We start from the raw sequence: 22,015 nt of genomic DNA, 5'->3' as shown, positions 1-22,015 counted from the left end.
GACTCTAAGAGCTAAGGAGCATTTTTTAAGTAGAGGCCAGCGGAGCACAGGTGCTTGCATATTGCACAAGAGACAGAGGCTATAAAGTTAGAAGCTTATTATGCATAACCCATCATTCATTAGCTAAATGTATAATTAGAAAACAAGGTGACCCCCGAAAACCAGATGGAGATGGGTAAATTAGATGCGCATTCAGTCTTTATATTACAGTAGCATAGGCTATGCTGCATCAAATGTTGGCATACCTGTCACAAGAAGTTACCATGATGAGATGATAGCTCTGCATGCATTGTGAACTGTGCTCCATACTGAGTTGGGTCTGTCCCCACCCTGAGCGTTGATTCATCATGCAGAGGCCGTAGAGAAGTCAGATTAATATTGCATATACAGATATATTGTATATACTGTAATTTAGCAGTTCCATTTCACCCCATGTTGTTCATATAAATAATTTGTTAGAATTTACCAGTTTCTCACAGTTTTTTATCCTGGGAAAGGGGATTGGTTTTGGGCGGTAAATCATGGTAAATCTTGGTAACCGGATTCCCACTATTCAACCCTAGTATGCCCCTGCCATCAACTCCATTATAATGAATCCCAAGCTCTTTTGTGCTTGGGCTATATAAAGCACCCTTCAAATCAAATAACATTGTATTAGTCACAACAAGTGTAGACCTTACAGTGAAATGCTTACCTACATGCCCCTAACCAACAATGAGGTTTAAAAAAAATATGAATAACAATAAGTAATAAAGGAATAAAGTAATTAAAGAGCAGCAACATTATGTACAAAATCAGATAAAAAAAGTTACAAACAACGGAAACAAAACATTAAGAAAACAGTTGGTTAGGAGCACATAAATCGTCAGCCATCTTCTCACACACATATTTTTTCTGTCACACACCCAACACACGTGTGCAAAGACATGCATACACACACACACATTTACTCAAAATTGCATACAGTCTGTTATTCTCACGGCATAAAATGCAGAATTTTGTTATGAATATCATTCGATCAAATATGGGGCTGGTTGTCACAAGTGGACAGAGTGTGTTTGATAGCTTATAAATCCGTGCTGGAATTTCAACCCAAGACCTTGGTCTTTCTCCCAATACTAAACAGATTATTGTAAGATATACTGGTGCTGAGAAATCCACACTAGAGTAAAAAGTGTGACAACCAACCCCGGTCTTCCCTACGGTTTTACATAACTCAACCTGGGGCCCACCAACAGTGCCACTGATAATGTTGGCAGAGGTAAATAAATAAATGAGGCTGAAAAGATAAATCACCTCCCTATCCTTCGACTATGTGGGTGGAAGATGATGGATGGCATGGGAGTCAACTGTGAAGGTTTGATGACTTTGGGGCTTTGGTTGGTAAACCGTTTCTTCCTCCTGTAAACCCTTTGTTTTATCACATTCTCAACTCTCTGCTTGCTTCCACAATACTATGTGCAACCCTCCCTCAAGTTTATTTTTTATGTGCTGACACATTCACTGTCATCTCGGGTTAAAAATGTCCTGTGGTCTGGTGGGGCTTCACGCTCTTCCCTCCCCCTCACTCTCAGTCTTATATTATTCATCAGGATTCCTTTAGAAGCGACTCTCTCCTTAAAGCAAATGTACCCCTCTGCTTTGCGTTTGTTACACCTTAGCCCAGTCCCTGAGGCAGCAGATGTAGAGAAAGAAAGAGAGAGTTCAGTGTGTGTGTGTGTGCGGTGTGTGTGTGTGTGTGTGTGTGTGTGTGCGTGCGTGCGTGCGTGCGTGCGTGCGTGCGTGCGTGCGTGCGTGCGTGTGTGTGTGTGTGTGTGTGTGTGCGTGTGTGCGTGTGCAGGAGAGAGTAAAAAATGTGAGGAAAATGCTGAGATGACAGTGTGTGCTTGCATGTGTGCGTAAGAGAGAGAAAGAGTGTGAGAGCATCCGTGTGTGTCTATGTGTACCAGTGTGTTGTTAGTCGGCCAATCAGAGCACCACTCCAGAGCTGCAGCAGGCAAGTGAGGCAGCAACCTGGCGGATTGGGGAGATGACTCCACTGAGGTGGATTGGGAGCAGCAGTAGACAGATAGGGGAGAATCTGTTCACAGCTCACTGTTCACATACCTTATCATCTGTTTGGAGAAGAAAGGTAAGGGCAAATTGTTCAGCACTTTCAATCCATCTCTCTCTCTCTCTGTTGTCATAGCTTTCACATCTGCTATGGTCTGTCGTGCTACTGCTGCTGCCTCTGCTGTTGGATCCTCTGAAGCTGCTTTTGCCTGTGGTGAGCGCTGCTACTGTGAAAAAGTGTGAGTTCATTTATGTTTTATTCACGCTGCTTCAGAGCCTCTCTATTCGACCAGGGAAATGCAAGAATGAGAGCCCTGCTGACATATTTTCAATGGTTTTATTGTTTGAGCTTTATTGGAGGTGTCCTTTTTATTATCACCAAGGTATATATCAAATTACCATAGTACTTTTCATAGGCACTCATAGCTCCAGCTCTCAGATGGAACTAAACAGGAGAGTGGAATCCTGTGGAATAATTTCACTGCTCCATGATCAATTCACTGCAGTCTAGCAATTGGCTGTGTTAGCGCCTCAAAATATGTAACTGGCTAAAGAACAAGAAAATATGTGATGGTTCTGCTGAAAAATATCCACCTAATGTGTAGAGGAAGGGTTGAATTTCTGCAGGTGCTGATTTGTATAGAATACATAAGGGTGTATTAAAATGTCATGTAGTGTCTTTGTCAGCTGCAGCTCATTACCTTATGATTAGAGAGATCCATGCTAAATGTATGCATAATTCCCTCCATTGAAATGCCAAAGGAATTCTCCTGAGTTCTATTTGAGCCAGAGGGGAGGGGGGTTAAAAGACTCGCTGGGACAGTCTGTCTCTGCTAGCTACTTTAGTAGATACCTCTTCACTAATGCCTTATGCAGTGGGGATGTCAATGACTCAATGTGCCAGACCCACGTCAAGCTTTCCCTTGAGTCATTCTCTGTATACTGCTAATCCTGTAATGAGCAATCATTCTCACCATCCTCTCCTGAGATTTACTAAAACTCCACAAGGGGTGGTCTTTCCTCCTTTCCTCGTCCTCCAGTCTCCACAGAGGGAAGAGGATACTGGAAGCCAAGTCAAGTGAGATTCTTGGTGGGGAGCAAAAACCACCTGCTTGGTTTTGTAGATCTCAAACCCTGAGAGATGAGTGTGCTAATTTGCGCTAATCTCTTTTGACCAGTATGTGGTGCATTCATGTTGGTCCTGTAATGTCTTACTCCCACTATAACCAGTGCTGTCAGTGAAGATAGTTCATGGTTGTCTACAGAAATATCTCAAAATGTCATTGTTGCTAAACTTCCAACAACAAGCAGGATGTAGCATTTACAGAGATTTTGTATTTGCTGAGTGCAATTGTTATCAGATCTTGTAAACAAATGGCCAGAAGAACAAAACACAACAGACCTTTGTCTTGAAAAGACCTACAGTATACACCTCCAAATATAAAGCTGCACTTACAGCAAGGCAAGGGTCCAAGCTTTTGAGCATAAAAGTAGCAAGCTGAGTTTGTGTATTTGAGGTTAAGCCCAGCTAGCTACTGTATCCTCCATTAGCCTAGTGTTGAGGGCAATGCCCTGACATGCCCGAAGCTGTGTTAGCTAGTGACTTGCTATTGAAGTGCAAGGCCAGCCTTCTCAGTCATAGATACTGTAGTGAAGTGACCAGTAATTGTATTTCTCTAGCATACATCTAATTTTATGTTGCTGGCTTGGGATAGGTAAAATCTATTTTCGGGCTAGTAGATGATTTAGCTAGTTAGCTGTAAGCTACAGTTTGGCTTAGCTGTACAATGTTGCTAAGTATAATTAAAATCATAATTATCCTTAGAGTCCGACATGACTCTTGAACTTAGTGCAGGAGAAAAAGGGGAGGCATTTGCATAGGTCTAAGCTACAGTTCACAACTCGTCATAATGTAAGCCACGGCCTCAGATGTAGTCTCAAGGTCCACAGAGTATTTCTCTCCAATTAGCATCATAATTAGCAACATTAGAAACTAATCAATTGCTAATCTGTTTTGTGGCCCTCAACTAATCAGAATGAATAGTTGCAACACCCTTACCCTTGAATTGCATACAAGGACAATCAATTAACTATTTTCTATTTTAAAAATCCTGGTATATTTGTAGAAAATATTGGATATTTGATTCTTATGCTGTTAGCCTGGAATCATGTTTATCCATACTGCAAAAGACAGATGTGGGTGTTTTCAGGGTAGAAGTTTCCTATTTCCTGAAATTGAGCTTAGAGAGAATCTGCAGAGCAATATCCACTATATTTCAATGACAGTTATCTGTAGCTACATGTATTTCTGCTGACACTCTTAACTCAACCATGTTGAGGGATGTAGCAATAGAATGAATATCCTGTGTGAACCTAATGCTTATAGCAACAATTGCCCATGCTACAGTGCCTTCAAAAAGTTTACATACCCCTTGACATATTCCACCTTTTTGTTGTGTTACAGCTTGAATTCAAATGTTATTAAATACAGTCGAAGTCGGAAGTTTACGTACAACTTAGCCAAATACATATAAACTCAGTTTTTCACAATTCCTGACATTTAATCCGAGTCAAAATTCCCGGTCTAAGGTCAGATTAATAGTAGAGATAATTATTTACTACAGCTTTTATTTCTTTAATCACATTCCCAGTGGGTCAGAAGTCTTTGAATTGTTTAACTTGGGTCAAATATTTCAGGTGCCTTCCACAAGCACGTTGGGTGAATTTTGGCCCAGTCCTCATGACAGAGCTGGTGTAACTGAGTCAGGTTTGTAGGCCTCCTTGCTCACACTGCCTTTTTCAGTTCTGCCCACACATTTTCTATAGGATTGAGGTCAGGGCTTTGTGCTGGCCACTCCAATACCTTTACTTTGTTGTCCTTAAGCCATTTTGCCACACCTTTGGAAGTATGCTTGGGGTCATTGTCCATTTGGAAGACCCATTTGCGAACCAGCTTTAACTTCCTGACTTGAGATGTTGCTTCAATATATCCACATCATTTTCATTTTTCATGATGCCATCTATTTTGTGACGTGCAACAGTCCCTCCTACAGCAAAGCACCCCCAAAATATGATGCTGCCACCCCGTGCTTCACGGTTGGGATCGTGTTCTTCGGCTTACAAGCCTCCCCCTTTTTCCTTCAAACATAACAATGGTCATTATGGCCAAACAGTTATATTTTGGTTTCTTCAGAGCAGAGGACATTTCTCAAAAAGTACGATCTTTGTGCCCATGTGCAGTTGCAAAACTTAGTCTGGATTTGTTATGGTGGTTTTGGAGCAGTGGCCTCTTCCTTGCTGAATGGCCTTTCAGATTATGTTGATATAGGACTTGTTTTACTGTGGATATAGATACTTTTGTACCTGTCTCCTCCAGCATCTTCACGAGGTCCTTTACTGTTGTTCTGGGATTGATTTGCACTTTTCGCACCAAAGTACGTTCATCTCTGAACGTTATGACGGCTGTGTGGTCCCATGGTGTTTATACTTGTGTACTATTGTTTGTACAGATGAACGTGGTACCTTCAGATGTTTGGAAATTGCTCCCAAGGATGAACCAGACTTCTGTGGATGTCTACAACTTTTTTTCTGAGGTCTTTGCTGATTTCTTTTGATTTTCCCATGATGTCAAGCAAAGAGGCACTGAGTTTGTACGTAGGCCTTGAAATACATCCCCAGGTACACCTCCAATTGACTCAAATTATGTCAATTAGCCTATCAGAAGTTTCTAAAGCCATAACATAATTTTCTGGAATTGTCCAAGCTGTTTAAAGGCACAGCCAACTTAGTGTATGGAAACTCTGACCACTGGAATTGTGATACAGTGAATTATAAGTGAAATCACCTTTCTGTAAACAATTGTTGAATTACTTGTGGCATGCATAAAGTAGATGTCCTAATCGACTTGCCAAAACTATAGTTTGTTAACAAAAAAATTGTGGAGTGGTTGAAAAACTAGTTTTAAACTTCCAACTTCAAGTGTATAGGTTTTTTCTCACCATCTACACAAAATACCCCATAATGACAGAGTACAATTTTTTTGTTCAAATGTACTGAAATTGAAATACAGAAATATCTAATTTACATAAGTATTCCTACCCCTGAGTCAAAACTTTGTAGAAGCGCCTTTGACAGCGATTACAGCTGTGAGTCTTTCTTGGTAGGTCTCTAAGAGTTTTTCACACCTAGATTGTGTAATATTTGCCCATTATTCTTTACATTCTTCAAGACTTGGCACATTGGTTGTTGGTCATTGGTAGACAGCCATTTTCAGGTCTTGCCTTAGATCTTCAAGTAGATTTAAGTCAAAATTGTAACTTGACCACTCAGGACAATTCACTGTCTTCTTGGTTAGCAACTCCAGTGTATATGTGGACTTGTGTTTTAGGTTATTGTCCTGCTGAAATGTGAACTCATCTCCCAGTGTCTGATGGAAAGCAGACTGAACCATATTTTCCTCTAGGAATTTGCCTGTGCTTAGCTCCATTATGTTTCTTTTGTATCCTTTTGATCAGTATATTGGATTTGCCCCAAACATAACACTTTGTATTCAGGATAAAAAATGTAATTGCTTTGACACATTTTTTTGCAGTATTACTTTAATACCTTGTTGAAAACATGATGCATGTTTTGAAATATGTGTATAATACAACTATACTTCCTTCTTTTTGCTCTGTCAATTAGGTTAGTATTGTGGAGTTACTACAATGTTGTTGATCCTTCCTCAGTTTTCTCCTTTCACAGCCATTAAACTCTGTCACTGTTTTAAAGTCACCTTTGGCCTCATGGTGAAATCCCTGAGCGGTTTCCTTCCTCTCTGGCAACTGAGTTAGGAAGGACGCCTGTATCTTTGTAGTGACTGGGTGTATTGATACACCATCCAAAGCCTAATTAATAACTTCAGCATGCTCAAAGGGATATTCAATGTCGGCTTTTTAAAATGTTCCCAATTACCAATAGGTGCCCTTCTTTGCGAGTCATTGGAAAACCTCAGTCAGTGTTTGAAATTCATTGCTTGAGTGAGGGACCGTACAGATAATTGTATGTGTGGGGTACAGAGATGAGGTAGTCATTCAAAAATAATTTTACAAACTATTTTTGCACACAGAGTGAGTCCATGCAACTTATTATGTGACTTGTTAAGCAAATGTTTACTCCTGAACTTATTTAGGCTTCCCATAACCAAGGTGTTAAATACTTATTGACTTATTGACATTTCAGCTTTTCATTGTTAATTCATTTGTAAAAAAATTGGAAATACATAATCCCACTTTGACATTATGGGGCATTGTGTGTAGGCCTGCGACAAATCATCGACATGTAATATATTTTAAATGCAGGCTGTAACACAACAAAATGTGAAAAAAGTCAAGGGGTGTGAAAACCTCTGAAGGCAATGTATATATTTCTGTCCATTATATACTGTATATATACATTATAAAGTGGGTGAAACAGTATGTGAACATTATCAAAGTGAGCAATGTTCAATGACTCCATGTACTGTATACTGAACAAAAAATATTAATGCAACATGCAACAAGATTTCACTGAGTTACAGTTCATATAAGACATTTTAGGACCTAATCTGTGGGTTTCACATGATTGGGAATAAAGATATGCATCTGTTGGTCACAGATACTTTACAAAAATAATAGGGGCGTGGATCAGAAAACCAGCCAGTATCTCATGCAGCGCGACACATCTCCTTCGCATAGATTGATCAGGCTGTTGATTGTGGCCTGTCTAATGTTGTCCCACTCCTTTTCAATGGCTGTGTGAAGTTGCTGGATATTGGCGGGAACTGGAATACGCTGTCTTACATGTCAGTTCAGAACATCCCAAACATGCTTAATGGGTGACATGTCTGGTGAGTATGCAAGCCATGGAAGAACTGGGACATTTTCAGCTTCCAGGAATTGTGTACAGATCCTTGTGACATGGGGCCGTGCATTATCATGCTGAAACATGAGGTGATGGCACGCCAATTTGCTTCAGGATCTCATCACGTTATGTCTGTGCATTCAAATTCCCATCGATAAAAAGCAATTGTGTTCTTTGTCCATACCTTATGCCTGCCCATACCATAACCACATCGCCACCATGTGCACTCTGTTCACAACATTGACATCAGAAACCGCACGCCCACACAATGCCATACACGCCGTCTGCCATCTGCCTGCTACAGTTGAAACCAGGTTTCATCCATGAAGAGCGCAGTTCTCCAGCATGCCAGTGGCCACACAGTTGAACTTCCATTAGACGGTTTCAAACTGTTTGTGCATGAATTCTTCGGTTGTGCAAACCCACAGCTTCATCAGAAAAAATAAGAAACCGGCACACTGTTCTTGCTAGTATCACTGCTCTTTAATACGCTTTACATATCGGCCTCAAGGCCTTTGTCAGAGCCCATTGTGAGTTTTTTTAATTAGCTCCCTTTTGTAGACATAGCTCCATGGATGCATTGAATAGATGTGGGTGGAGCTATGTCTACATAAGGGAGCTAATTGAAAAAAGGCACAAAAGCTCTGACAAAGGCCTTGAGGCCGATACGTAAAGCTTATTAAAGAGCAGTGATACTAGCAAGAGCAGTTTCTTATTTTTTCTCATCTTATTCAAGAGTTACCATGCACCTGCAACACAGATAGCTCAGATGTGAGAGTGGCTATAGAATTTTGAATCAGCTGTCCGGGTGACTGGTCTCAGTGACCCGGGTGAAGAAGTAGGATGTGGAGGTCCTGGGCTGGCATGGTTACACGGTCTGTGGTTGTGAGGCCAATTGGACGTACTGACAAATTCTCTAAAATGCCATTGGAGGCGGCTTATGGTCGGGAAATTAACATTAACATTGACAACAGCTCTGGTTGACATCCCTGCAGTCAGCTTGTCAATTGCACGCTCCTTTAAAACTTGAGATATCGGTGACATTGTGTTGTGTGACAAAACGGCACATTTTAGAGTGGCCTTTTAATGCCCCCAGCACAAGGTGCACCTGTGTAATGATCATGCCGTTTGATAAGCTTCTTGATAAGCCACACCTGTTAGGTGGATGGATCATCTTGGCAAAGGAGAAATGCTCACTAAAAGGCATGGGAAGAAATGTGTGAGAAATAAGCTCTTTGTCCATCTGGAACATTTATTTTATTTCAGCTCATGGAACATGGGACCAACATTTTACATGTTGGGTTTATGTTCTTTTTCAGTACACATAGGGCAGCTGTCTCTATGGTGCATGGTAGAGTACCGGGTGGTATCTGGCTAGAACAGTGACTAAGGTTCAGAGCAGGGTTTGCTAGTGGTGATTTTTAACAGCTTCAATGCACATGCCATGTGTTCACCTTCTAGACGGTAACAGGGTGAACAGGATGTAGCTCGGGTAGCTGAGGTCTTTAATGATCTTCTTGACCTTCCTGTGACACCGGGTGCTGTAGATGTCCTGGAGGACGGGCAGTGTGCCCCAGTTGATGCATTCAGCTGACTGCACCACCCCCTGGAGAGCCCTGCATTTGTGGATGTTGCAATTGCCATACCAGGGGGTGATACAATGCTCTCAATGGTGCATTATAGAAGTTTGTGAGGGTCTTAGGGGCCAAGCCACATTTCTTCAGCCTCCTGAGATTGAAGAGGCACTGCTGTGCCTTCTTCACCACGTTGTCTGTGCATAAGGACCATTTCAGTTTGTCAGTGATGCGCACACTAAGGAACTTGAAGCTTTTGACCCTCCCCACTGTGGCCCTGTCAATGTGGATGGGCAAGTGCTCTTTTTGCTGTGTCCTGTAGTCCACAATCAGTTCCTTTTGTTTTGTTGACGTTGAGGGGGAGGGGGAGGTTATTTTCCTGGAACGACTCTCACCACCTCCCCTGTAGGGAGGCTGTCTCATTGTTGTTGATAATCAGGCCTACCACTGTTGTGTCGTCAGCAAACTTTATGATTGAGTTGGAGAAGTGAGAGGCCCCACAGTCATAGGTAAACAGGGAGTATAAGAGGGGGCTGAGCACGCAACCCTGTGAGACCCCATGTTGAGGATCGGTGTGGCAGAGATGTTGTTACTTACCTTCACCCCTTGGGTTCAGCGTGTCAGGAAGTCCAGGACCCAGTTGCACACGGGAGGGGTTCAGACTCAGGGCCCTGAGCTTAGTGATCAGCTTGGAGGGTGTTGAAGGCTGAGCTGTAGCCACACGCATGGATAGTCATTGATTGATGTGAACATCACCCTAATGGTGTCACAAGTTTAAATTAATTGTTTTCTGTAGTTAATGATTAGAAAATTAAAAATCTGTTTCTGGATGTATGCAGTATTTGCAATACACAAATACTGGAATGTGTGTGTGCTTGAACGGTGTAGTACATCCAGGTAACATGGAAAGGCGCTATCACTGACCCAGCAGTGCTCTTTTCATGCTCACTTGACAAATTAAGCTTCAAATTGAGCCTAATGTAAAGACAAGGCACGAGCAGCAGAACGGTCAAATTAAATTATTTTATAATTGCAGTAAGTACTAGTGATATTCAGTTAGAATGAGGACCGCCACCCTTTTATAACATGGAATTTCATAGACATGGACTGCTGTTGGAATATGCATTGGGAATGGGATCATGCATTTGTGAAGGCTAAAGATGTTATGTAGTAGTGTACTTTCAGTATACCTGATTTTCACTCTCCACTTCCCATCACAGAGAAATCCTCATTTGTATCTACAATACTATACTTGTATGTGGTGCGTGGGTGGTATTGTAGAAAAACATACAAACACATAATTCAAGAAAACATGCAACACTAGCCCATGCTATAGGTTGACAAATAACACAAATTAAGCCATGAATCATTTCAAGGATGGTCACACACATCCTTGATGTTGTCATTGCACAATTAACTGTGCTTCACGTATAATCTGTTGCTATTGGTCTTTTGACATTTCAGAGTTGGTTTGTATTATTGCAATGCAGACATAGAAACAAAGAAGACGTAACCATAGCATCCATTGACAAGCCTCTGTGCCGCCTCACATCAAACATTTATCACTTGCAAATTGTTTGTGTTGGACTGTTTTTCGACTAAGCTTGGCTGGTACTCTGCTGACAGGTGGACTGATTGAAGGTTTGTGGAAATGCATCAGAAAATAGCACAGTTGTGTAACAAATCAAAACCTAAGGAAAGGAAATCACAAAATGCTTTCCTGAGTGGCAGAGGCATAACAAGTCTTGTCACATGTGCTGTATATATACTTCTTTATTTTACAGAGTGATGTTTTTTCCCCAGATTGTTTTCTCACGCAAAATTTCAAAATAACTGAATCATTCAAAAGTATTTAAAGTACAATATTAACAGCAACTGGAAGTTAGAACCACAACTCTGCTTGTGTGAGGGTGTTTACCAAGTGACAAATGTTCTGTAAGAGTGTCATAGATTGTGAGAATCAAATGCTCTTAATAAGCAGCTTGTCATTGTAATATACTCGCACAAAGACTGCAGAAAATAATGTCCTCCCAATGCTATTATGGCCTATGGAGATACAGTTGTAGCTCTCCTGCTTTCAAAAAGCCATTTTAAAATGGATGTCTTTCGGCTGTGAGGTATGACAGAGACAACTTAGCCTTTTCAGCTCAGACTCAGCAATGTACTTTTGAATCCTGTGGCTTGCATCTGAAGCAGACAGAAATACTCAATTAATTCACACGGTGGAAATTGACTCTCAGAAATCAGGTCAAAATGAGAAAAGAACATTGTGGAAAATAATATTGTGCTTCTATAAATGAGTCAAAGTGTAATATCGGAGTAGTCATTCCATCAAATTGCATTAGGGGATTTCACAGCAAGAAAAACATGACTCATTATTCCTGTTTCCTTAATATCGTTTCTTCTTATCTTTTCAAGGGGAAACAACACGGAAACCTGCTCAGACCAGACCACTCATGAAATCTCCTGAGGATCCTCTGAGCAAATGAACAAACAGCTCTTTTCCCCTCTGTCCAACATGGAAATTAACCTTGGTTCTAATCCCTAGTGGACAGACTGAAATAAACCATGGACTTTAGGAGAAATCTCTGGACTGGTCTGATCTGCACCTAGTATTGTCTTACTGTCGAGACGCTGTTGTGGCCTCTTGGTACACTGTTTGCCAAGGTACAGTGGAGGACTTAGAGAAGCATACATTCTCTACCATGAGAATTCCTGCCACCACTGCCTGCCTCTGCCCTTTGCTGATCTGCCTGTGCTTTGTCCAGAGGAGTTATGGGACGTCCCAGCCCAGGCCCAACGTCAGAGCACCCAGGAACCAAACCAAACACCTAGATGGAGAGAAGGACGTGCACCACCGGCCCAAGAGGGGCTGGATATGGAACCAGTTCTTTGTTTTAGAGGAACATATTGGACCAGAAATTCAGCATGTTGGAAAGGTATGCTATTCATGGTCTTCTTCAATGGCATTCATTTGATGTGAGGGGTTTTCATGCAAAGAGGAAAACAGTAGGCCTACATATTGCACTCCGTAGGTGGTTTTGCATAATGCAAAGTCTATGATTGCAACTGTACCTGGTTGTGCATACAGTAGCAACAGCCGTTTGAGAACAATGTCGCACCAGGTTAAGTAAGACGTACATTTACGCTTCGAGCAATTTCCTTTCTTTTGGAAAATATTTAGAGTTTATAGCTTTAATCTCTGTTTACTTTCAGCAAACATATATACATTTCTACTCACTATGATAAATAATTCAAATGAGTAAGCTTATTATACAACAAAACATTTTTTATATACTGTATATAGAGTTGAAGTCGGAAGTTTACATACACTTACAGTGGGGAGAGCAAGTATTTGATACACTGTTGATTTTGCAGGTTTTCCTACTTACAAAGCATGTAGAGGTCTGTCATTTTTATCATATGTACAATTCAACTGTGAGAGACGGAATGACATAAGTATTTGATACATCAGAAAAGCAGAACTTAATATTTGGTACAGAAACCTTTGTTTGCAATTACCGAGATCATACATTTCCTGTAGTTCTTGACCAGGTTTGCACACACTGCAGCAGGGATTTTGGCCCACTCCTCCATACAGACCTTCTCCAGATCCTTCAGGTTTCGGGGCTGTCGCTGGGCAATACGAACTTTCAGCTCCCTCCAAAGATTTTCTATTGGGTTCAGGTCTGGAGACTGGCTAGGCCACTCCAGGACCTTGAGATGCTTCTTACGGAGCCACTCCTTTCGTTGCCCTGGCTGTGTGTTTTGGGTCGTTGTCATGCTGGAAGACCCAGTCACGACCCATCTTCAATGCGCTTACTGAGGGAAGGAGGTTGTTGGCCAAGATCTCGCGATACATGGCCCCATCTACCCTCCCCTCAATATGGTGCAGTCGTCCTGTCCCCTTTGCAAAAAAGCATCCCCAAAGAATGATGTTTCCACCTCCATGCTTCACGGTTGGGATGGTGTTCTTGAGGTTGTACTCATCTTTCTTCTTCCTCCAAACACAGCGAGTGGAGTTTAGACCAAAAAGCTCTATTTTTGTCTCATCAGACCACATGACCTTCTCCCATTCCTCCTCTGGATCATCCAGATGGTCATTGGCAAACTTCAGACCGGCCTGGACATGCGCTGGCTTGAGCAGGGGGACCTTGCGTGCGCTGCAGGATTTTAATCCATGACGGCGTAGTGTGTTACTAATGGTTCTTTGACACTGTGGTCCCAGCTCTCTTCAGGTCATTGACCAGGTCCTGCCATGTAGTTCTGGGCTGATCCCTCACCTTCCTCATGATCATTGATGCCCCACGAGGTGAGATCTTGCATGGAGCCCCAGACCGAGGGTGATTGACCGTCATCTTGAACTTCTTCCATTTTCTAATAATTGCACCAACAGCTGTTGCCTTCTCACCAAGCTGCTTGCCTATTGTCCTGTAGCCCATTCCAGCCTTGTGCAGGTCTACAATTTTTTCCCTGATGTCCTTACACAGCCCCGTGGTCATGGCCATTGTGGGGAGGTTGGAGTCTGTTTGATTGAGTGTGTGGACAGGTGTATTTTATACAGGTAACGAGTTCAAACAGGTGCAGTTAATACAGGTAATGAGTGGAGAACAGGAGGGATTCTTAAAGAAAAACTAACAGGTCTGTGAGAGCCGGAATTCTTACTGGTTGGTAGGTGATCAAATACTTATGTCATGCAATAAAATGCTAAATTAATTACTTAAAAATCATACAATGGGATTTTCTGGATTTTGTTTTAGATTCTGTCTCTCACAGTTGAAGTGTACCTATGATCAAAATGACAGACTACATGCTTTGTAAGTAGGAAAACCTGCAAAATCGGCAGTGTATCAAATACTTGTTCTCCCCACTGTAGGTTGGAGTCATTAAAACTAGATTTTCAACCACTCCACAAATTTCTAGTTAAAAAACTATAGCTTTGGCAAGTCGGTTAGGACATCTACTTTGTTCATGACACAAGTAATTTTTCCAACAATTGTTAACAGACAGATTATTTCACTTATAATTCACTGTATCACAATTCCAGTGGTCAGAAGTTTACATACACTAAGTTTACTGTGCCTTTAAAGAGCTTGGAAAATTCCAGAAAATTATGTCATGGCTTTAGAAACTTCTGATAGGCTAATTGACATAATTTGAGTCAATTGGAGGTGTACATGTGGATGTATTTCAAGACCTACCTTCAAACTCAGTGCCTCTTTGCTTGACATCATGGGGAAATCAAAATAAATCGGCCAAGAAATCAGCCAAAAATTGCAAATCAATCCCACAACAATAGCTGTGAAGATGCTGAAGGAAACAGGTACAAAAGTATCTATATCCACAGTAAAACAAATCGACATAACCTAAAAGGCCGCTCAGCAAGGAAGAGGCCACTGCTCCAAAACCGCCATAAAAAAGCCAGACTATGGTTTGCAACTGCACATGGGGACAAAAATCGTACTTTATGGAGAAATGTCCTCTGGTCTGATGAAACAAAATTAGAACTGTTTGGCCATATTGACCATCATTATGTTTGGAGAAAAATGGGGAGGCTTGCAAGTCGAAGAACACGATCCCAACTGTGAAGCACGGGGGTGGCCGAATCCTGTTGTTGAGGTGCTTTGCTGCAAGATAAAATAAATAAAATGGCACCGGAAGAAATGGCAGCAGTTTTATGGGCGCCCAACCAATTGTGCTATTATGTGGGGTTTTTCACGTTATTTGTAACTTATTTTGTACATAATATTTCGGCAACCGTATCTTACGGCAAAAAAGAACTTCTGGATATCAGGACAGCGATCATTCACCTCGGATTAGACAAAGATTTTTTCTACAACAAGGACGACGCACAAGACATTCTCCAAACACCCCACAGGGCTGACATCCCCGTTATTTGCAAGAGGAAGCGATGCAAGTACAGAGGACAAAGAGCCGGATGCTTGGTCAGGACCCGGAGAAGGCGACTGGGAAAGCTGCCGTTGACCTCAATACTACTCGCCAACGTACAATCATTGGACAATGAATTAGACAAGGTACGATCATGAATATCCTACCAACGGGACATTGAAAACTGAAATATCCTATGTTTCACGGAATCGTGGCTGAATGACGACATGGGTATTCATCTAGCGGGATACACACTGCACCGACAAGAACGAACAGAAAACTGTGGTAAGACGAGGGGGGGCGGTCTGTGCATATTTGTAAACAACAGCTGATGCACGAAATCTAAGGAAGTCTCTAGATTTGCTCGCCTGAAGTAGATAAATTGCAGGCCACACTACTTGCCTAGAGAGTTTTCAGCTATACTTTTCGTGGCTTTTTATGTACCACCACGGACACAGAGGCTGGCACGAAGACTGCACTCAGTCAGTTGTATAAGGAAATAAGCAAACAGGAAACCACTCACCAACAGGCGGCTCTCCTAGTGGGAGGAGACTTTAATGCAGGGAAACTTAAATCAGTTCTACCAAATTTCTATCAACATGTTAAATGTGCAACCAGAGGGAAAAAAATTCTAGATCACCTGTACTCCACACACAGAGATGCATACAAAGCTCTCCCTCACCCTCCATTTGGTAAATCCAACCACAACTCTATCCTCCTGATTTCTGCTTACAAGCACAAATTAAAGCAGGAAGCACCAGTGTCTCGGTCTATAAAAAAAAGTGGTCAGATGGAGCAGATGCTAAACTACAGGACTGTTTTGCTACCACAGACTGGAACATGTTCCCGGGATTCTTTTGATGACATTGAGGAATAAATCACATCAGTCACTGGCTTTATCAATAAGTGCTTCGAGGACGTCATCCCCACAGTGACTGTACGTACATACCCCAAACAGAAGCCATGGATTTGGTAGAGTTGCCGCTTTCAAGGTGTTTGACTCTAACCGGGAAGCTTACAAGAAATCCTGCTATGCCCTGCGACTAACCATCAGACAGGCAAAGCGTCAATACAGGGCAAAGATTGAATCACTCTACACCGGCTCCGACGCTCATCTTATGTGGCAGGGCTTGCAAACTATTACAGACTACAAAGGGAAGCACAGCCGCGAGCTGCCCAGTGGCACGAGCCTACCAGATGAGCTAAATCACTTCTATGCTCGCGTCGAGGCAAGCAACACTGAGGCATGATTAAGAGCATCAGCTTTTCCGGACAACTGTGTGGTCAACATAGACAAGGCTGCGAGGCCAGATGGATTACCAGGACATGTGCTCCGGGCATGTGCTGACCAACTGGCAGGTGTCTTCACTGACATTTACAACATGTGCCTGCCTGATTGAGTCTGTAATACCTACATGTTTCAAGCAGACCACCATATTCCCTGTGCCCAAGAACACAACGGCAACCTGCCTAAATGACTACAGACCCGTAGCACTCACGTCCGTAGCCATGAAGTGCTTTGAAAGGTTGGTAATGACTCACATCAACACCATTATCCCAGAAACCCTAGACCCACTCCAGTTTACATACTGCCCAAACAGATCCACAGATGATGTAATCTCTATTTCACTCCACACTGCCCTTTCCCATCTGGACAAAAGGAACACTTTCGTGAGAATGCTATTCATTGACTACAGCTCAGCGTTCAACACCATAGTACCCTCAAAGCTCATCACTAAGCTAAGGATCCTGGGACTAAACATCTCCCTCTGCAACTGGATCCTGGACTTCCTGACGGGCCGCCCCTAGGTGGTGAGGGTAGGTAGCAACACATCTGCCACGCTTACCCTCAACACTGGAGCTCCACAGGGGTGTGTGTTCAGTCCACTCCTGTATTCCCTGTTCACCCACAACTGCATGAGTGTATGTATACTTCTGACCCACTGGGAATTTGATGAAAGAAATAAAAACTCTACTATTATTCTGACATTTCACATTCTTAAAATAAGTGGTGATCCTAACTGACCTAAGACTGTGAATTTTTGCTTGGATTAAATGTTAGGAATTGTGAAAAACTGAGTTTAAATGTATTTGGCTAAGCTGTATGTAAACTTCCGTAAACTGTACATACAGTACCAGTCAAAAATTTGGACACACTGACTCAAAGCTATCATCAAGGCAAAGGGTGGCCACTTTGAAGAATCTCACATATAAAATATATTTGATTTGTTTGACACTTTTTGGGTTACTACATGATTCAATGGGTGCTATTTCACAGTTGTGATGTTTTCACTATTATTCTACAGTGTAGAAATGTGTAAAGAAATATAGAAAAACCTTTGAATGAGTAGGTGTGTCCAAATGTTTGACCTGTACTGTATATGAATAAATCATTTTCTCTATGAATATGAATGGACCTTTTTGTTGTTGTGATAAATTGGATAAATTGTTTGTATGGTCATGGTCAGGGTAATTCATCCTTATTGAATGCGTAAATATGCCAACATTAGGGACTGAAAGCAGTGTTACCTAACTGCTTTATTATACAGCTTACCACAGGAGCCACGTCTAGTGATATTGTCTAGCAGTGGCTTCTTGAAATGCAGAAGTTATAGCAGGTGAACTAATCCACTGTGACACTGACATTGTATGACATTGACACTATGTATCAAAGGTGAGAGTTAAACTGGGGCTTGTGGGACATGTGGGATGAAAGGCTGGTAAGAGATGGCTCCAATGAATAATCCACACACACACACACACACACACACAGACAGACATACATCCCCTGAGGGGGCGGACTGAGAGCTCAAGTCACTCTCCTCAAAGATGCTGTGACAGTTGAAGTTTCATCTTCCACTGAGATGGCAACTTTTTAGGTGTTGATTTGGCAATGAGGGAAACATCAGGCAATTAAGTATCATGTAGCCATTCTCAACATCACATATGCCTACATGTATCAGCTTGATGAGTTAGAGTGGGCACCACAGATCAATATGATCAGTAGAAAGTGGGATGTATTTCAATGTTGGCCAACACTTTATGACCCCATTGTTTAGACTGAAAGTCTTTCAGTATAATACGTAAATATGTATTTTTAAATTCCTTTTGGGACAGGTGAACCTAAAGCGGATTTATTCCTGATGCCGACACTGTCACTGTCCTGCATATTTTGCACATTTCTCTGCCTCCTGTCTCCCCTTAGAGGCTCAGTCAGGATGGAGTACAAATAGTGCAGTCCAGACCCAGACAGACCTGTCCTAGAAAACTGTGCTGTACTTTTCACAGATTCAGATGTGTCAGAGTGATGAATGGATAAAACAAATATTTTTATCTGAATGATCCCAACTCTGCTCTGCTATGACTAGTTAGCCATATAGCCTTCTCCTTCATCACAGCTACTGTCGACACTGAGTGTACAAAACATTAGGAACACCTTCCTAATATTGAGTTGCACTTTTTACCCTCAGAACAGTTTCAGTTCGTTGGGACATGGACTATAAAAGGTGTCGAAAGTTGTGTCAAGTTGGCTGGTAGTGGACCTCTACTCCGAATAGCACGTACCATCTCATCCCACAGATGCTCAATTGGATTGAGATCTGGTGACTGGGCATTACATTGCAGTAAGCTGAATTCCCTTTCATGTTTGTGAAACCATTCCTGGACAATCCTACGCTTGTGGCATGGGGCATTATACTGTGGATGTTTTTCAGATGAATACACTGCTGCCATGAAGGGATGCACCTGATTGACAATGATGTTCTAGATATCCTGTGGCATTCAAGCATTGATCCACTTTTATCAAGGGGCCCTGTGTGCCATGAAAACACACCCCACATCATCACACCACCAGCAGTTTGCAATGTTGACATGAGGCATGATAGATGCATGCACTCATGTGGTTTACTCCTTACCCTAGTCCTCCCATCAGCGTGAAACAGCAGGAATCGAGATTCATCAGACGGGAGAATGTTTTTCCAATTCTCCAGTGTCTAGTGTTTTCGTTCCTTAGCCCACTGCATCGCAGTTTCTTGTTATTTGCTGAAAGAAGTGGAACTCTGTAAGGTTGTCGCCTGCCATACCCAAATCGTGTTAAGGTACGACGAGTTATGCATTCTTTTATGGGTCTTTGTGCACCAATATTGTACTTGACTGTTAGTTGACTAACCATAGTCCTTCTGTTGTTCTGCGCAATTCCTGTCAGCCTCCTTTGTCCTCTTTCGTCAATGACCCATTTTCGACCACTGGCCTAACGTTGGCTGGATGTCCTTTAGGTGGTGGACCATTCTTGATACACACAGGAAACTTTTGAGTGTGAAAAACCCAGCAGGGTTGCAGTTCTTGACACACTCAAACCAGTGCGCCTGGCACCTACTACCATACCTCTTTCAAAGGGACTTACATGTTGCCCAGTCACCCTCTGAATGGAACACATACACAATCCATGTCTCAATTGTCTCAAGGCATAAAAATCCTTCTTTAACATGTCTCCTCCCCTTCACCTACACTGATTGAAGTGGATTTAACAAGTAACGTCAATAAAGGATCATAGCTTTCACCTGGATTCACCTGTCATGGAAAGAGCACGTATTCCTAATGTTTTGTACACTCACTGTATATTGTAGCTAGCTGTTCCCTGTATAGGCTAGACATGTACTGCACACTGATTGTTGAAACTACCCTTGCTTCCCTCTGATTTAGATTACAGGTTACAACCCCAGTCCACAGGCATCCCAACCTCTTATCAACCAATGGATTTGACGTGTGTTTGGTGCAGCAGAGTAGCGTTCGTACTGCCGAGTCTCGCAGGCAGCTGCTAGTACCGTCACCTCTCACTGTGTGAGATTGTATGATTAAAATATCCCTTATCAGACCCCAGAGACAAAGATTACATCAAACCCTTCACCCTGGTTCACTAATGGCAAATTACTAAAACTTGGTGTACCCCCCCAATTTATAAAAGAATCTTGTCAGTGAGCTCTTGCTGCAGCATAAAATTGACCTTTCCATCATCGTGCTTCGTGTAATTTGTGGTTAGCAGAGGGGGCAGGGTCCTGATTGAATCAGGGTTCTTGGAGCGTAGGCAGTTTATCAGCCTCTGTACAAGCCTCTACCAGTGAACTTGGCAGTGTATGTGCAGACAGTTCCATGTCATTATTTAAGTGCATTCTAAATGGCATCATTATGAATATGTGTCCTCAGGTTGAAATTCAAACAAATCCCACGATAGACATGTGTAGGCTGCCTCCCGAGTGGCGCAGTGGTCTAAGGCACTGTGCTAGCTGTACCACTAGAGATCCTGGTTCGAGTCCAGGCTCTGTCGTAACCGGCCGACACCGGGAGACCCATGGGGCGGTCCCAGTTTCTCCCGGGTTAGGGGAGGGTTTGGCCGGCCGGGATGTCCTTGACCCATCGCGCTCTAGCGAGTCCTGTGGCGGGCCGGGCGCAATGCAAGCTGACTTTGGTTGTCAGCTGTATTGTGTCTCCTCCGACACATTGATGCTTCCGGGTTAAGCGGACATTGTATCAAGAAGCAGTGCGGCTTGGCAGGGTCCTGTTTCAGAGAACCCACGGCTCTCGACCTTCTCCTCTCCCGAGTCCGTATAGGAGTAGCAACTACCACTTGGAAACCATGAAAAAATGTGTAGGCTATGCGGTGTCTTTTTTGCGAACAAGGCTACTGCCTCTGTGCATACTGCACATTATTTTAAAACTGCTTCTAAAACTGGAAGCATCTTTGCCCGTTAGAGTCTATTACTGGTTGTAGTAGTAGGATTTTACAATAGGATCTTACAGTATAGCAACTGAGCCTGTTCTTCTTTCCTACAGATATGGCATTTTCCCTTGTAGGAAATTTTATGAAGAAAAGGCATGCCAAGCCCAATAACTAATTCTTACACAAAGAGCCATATGGAAAAAGTGGACAGCAGACACATAGCCTGCACATATCATGAAATCATATCGTGCTCTGCATCTCTTCTGCAACCAGGCCCTTGGTGATGTATTATCACAGTGGCTAGTTCCATATATTTATGTATCTATCTATTCCCCCCATAGCTCCCAGACAGAGAAATGTTTTGTTATTTTATCTCTTTAAAAACGCAGGGCCTAGGGTAAGCACCAGTCATGAGCTGTAAACCCATTACCCTGCTAGTGAATAAAGGCACCATAGCGAAAGATAAACGAATGCTACTCCGTCACTGCAGGCAGGATATTCTGTGAGTGAAAGTAGTGTCATGGGCCAGTGTAAATGCTTGCGTTGGCCCAAACTTGCTGAGAACATCACAGCAGTTCCACCCACTTCCACTATATGACAACGTCAGCCTTGGATTCATATGTACATTCAACCTACTTTGTGCTACGCAATAATGTTTATTACTGTGTAGTAGCCTAGTACACTGTATTTTCTAGAGTCCTAAGCGGACAATAAAGACAACTACTTAGCCTACATGTGGTAAATTTGATCCTCTGTTGGTTTGTATTGGTCTTCTCTCATGTGAATCTGCAGCAGTAATATCTTGGAAACTCTCCATGTGATTCTGTAGAAAACAGGGTTGCTGTGTGTACCCTCTTCAGGCATGGGAAGAGGCATGGAGGTGAACACTGTCTTAGCTAATTGC

The 22,015-nt window shown here is 42.4% G+C and overlaps 1 protein-coding gene across 3 annotated transcripts in view; it reads left to right on the top strand.

The window, feature by feature from the left end:
- The first annotated feature begins 1,868 nt into the window (after window positions 1–1,868).
- Window positions 1,869–22,015, top strand: part of cdh18a (cadherin 18, type 2a) — a 52,255-nt gene continuing 32,108 nt past the window's right edge. The window contains exons 1-2 of one of the 3 annotated variants that reach the window (XM_035799968.2): window positions 1,869–2,131; window positions 11,925–12,445. In XM_035799968.2, the coding sequence (XP_035655861.1) occupies window positions 12,212–12,445 (234 nt within the window). In that variant the 5' untranslated portion in view covers window positions 1,869–2,131; window positions 11,925–12,211. The other 2 variants (XM_035799971.2, XM_035799969.2) reach the window with 2 other exon arrangements.

Source organism: Oncorhynchus keta, chromosome 23, assembly GCF_023373465.1.
Source record: "Oncorhynchus keta strain PuntledgeMale-10-30-2019 chromosome 23, Oket_V2, whole genome shotgun sequence".
In the NCBI taxonomy this organism is placed as follows: domain Eukaryota; kingdom Metazoa; phylum Chordata; class Actinopteri; order Salmoniformes; family Salmonidae; genus Oncorhynchus; species Oncorhynchus keta.
Note: the sequence above shows the minus strand (reverse complement) of the source record. Positions and strands in the feature narration are given on the sequence as shown.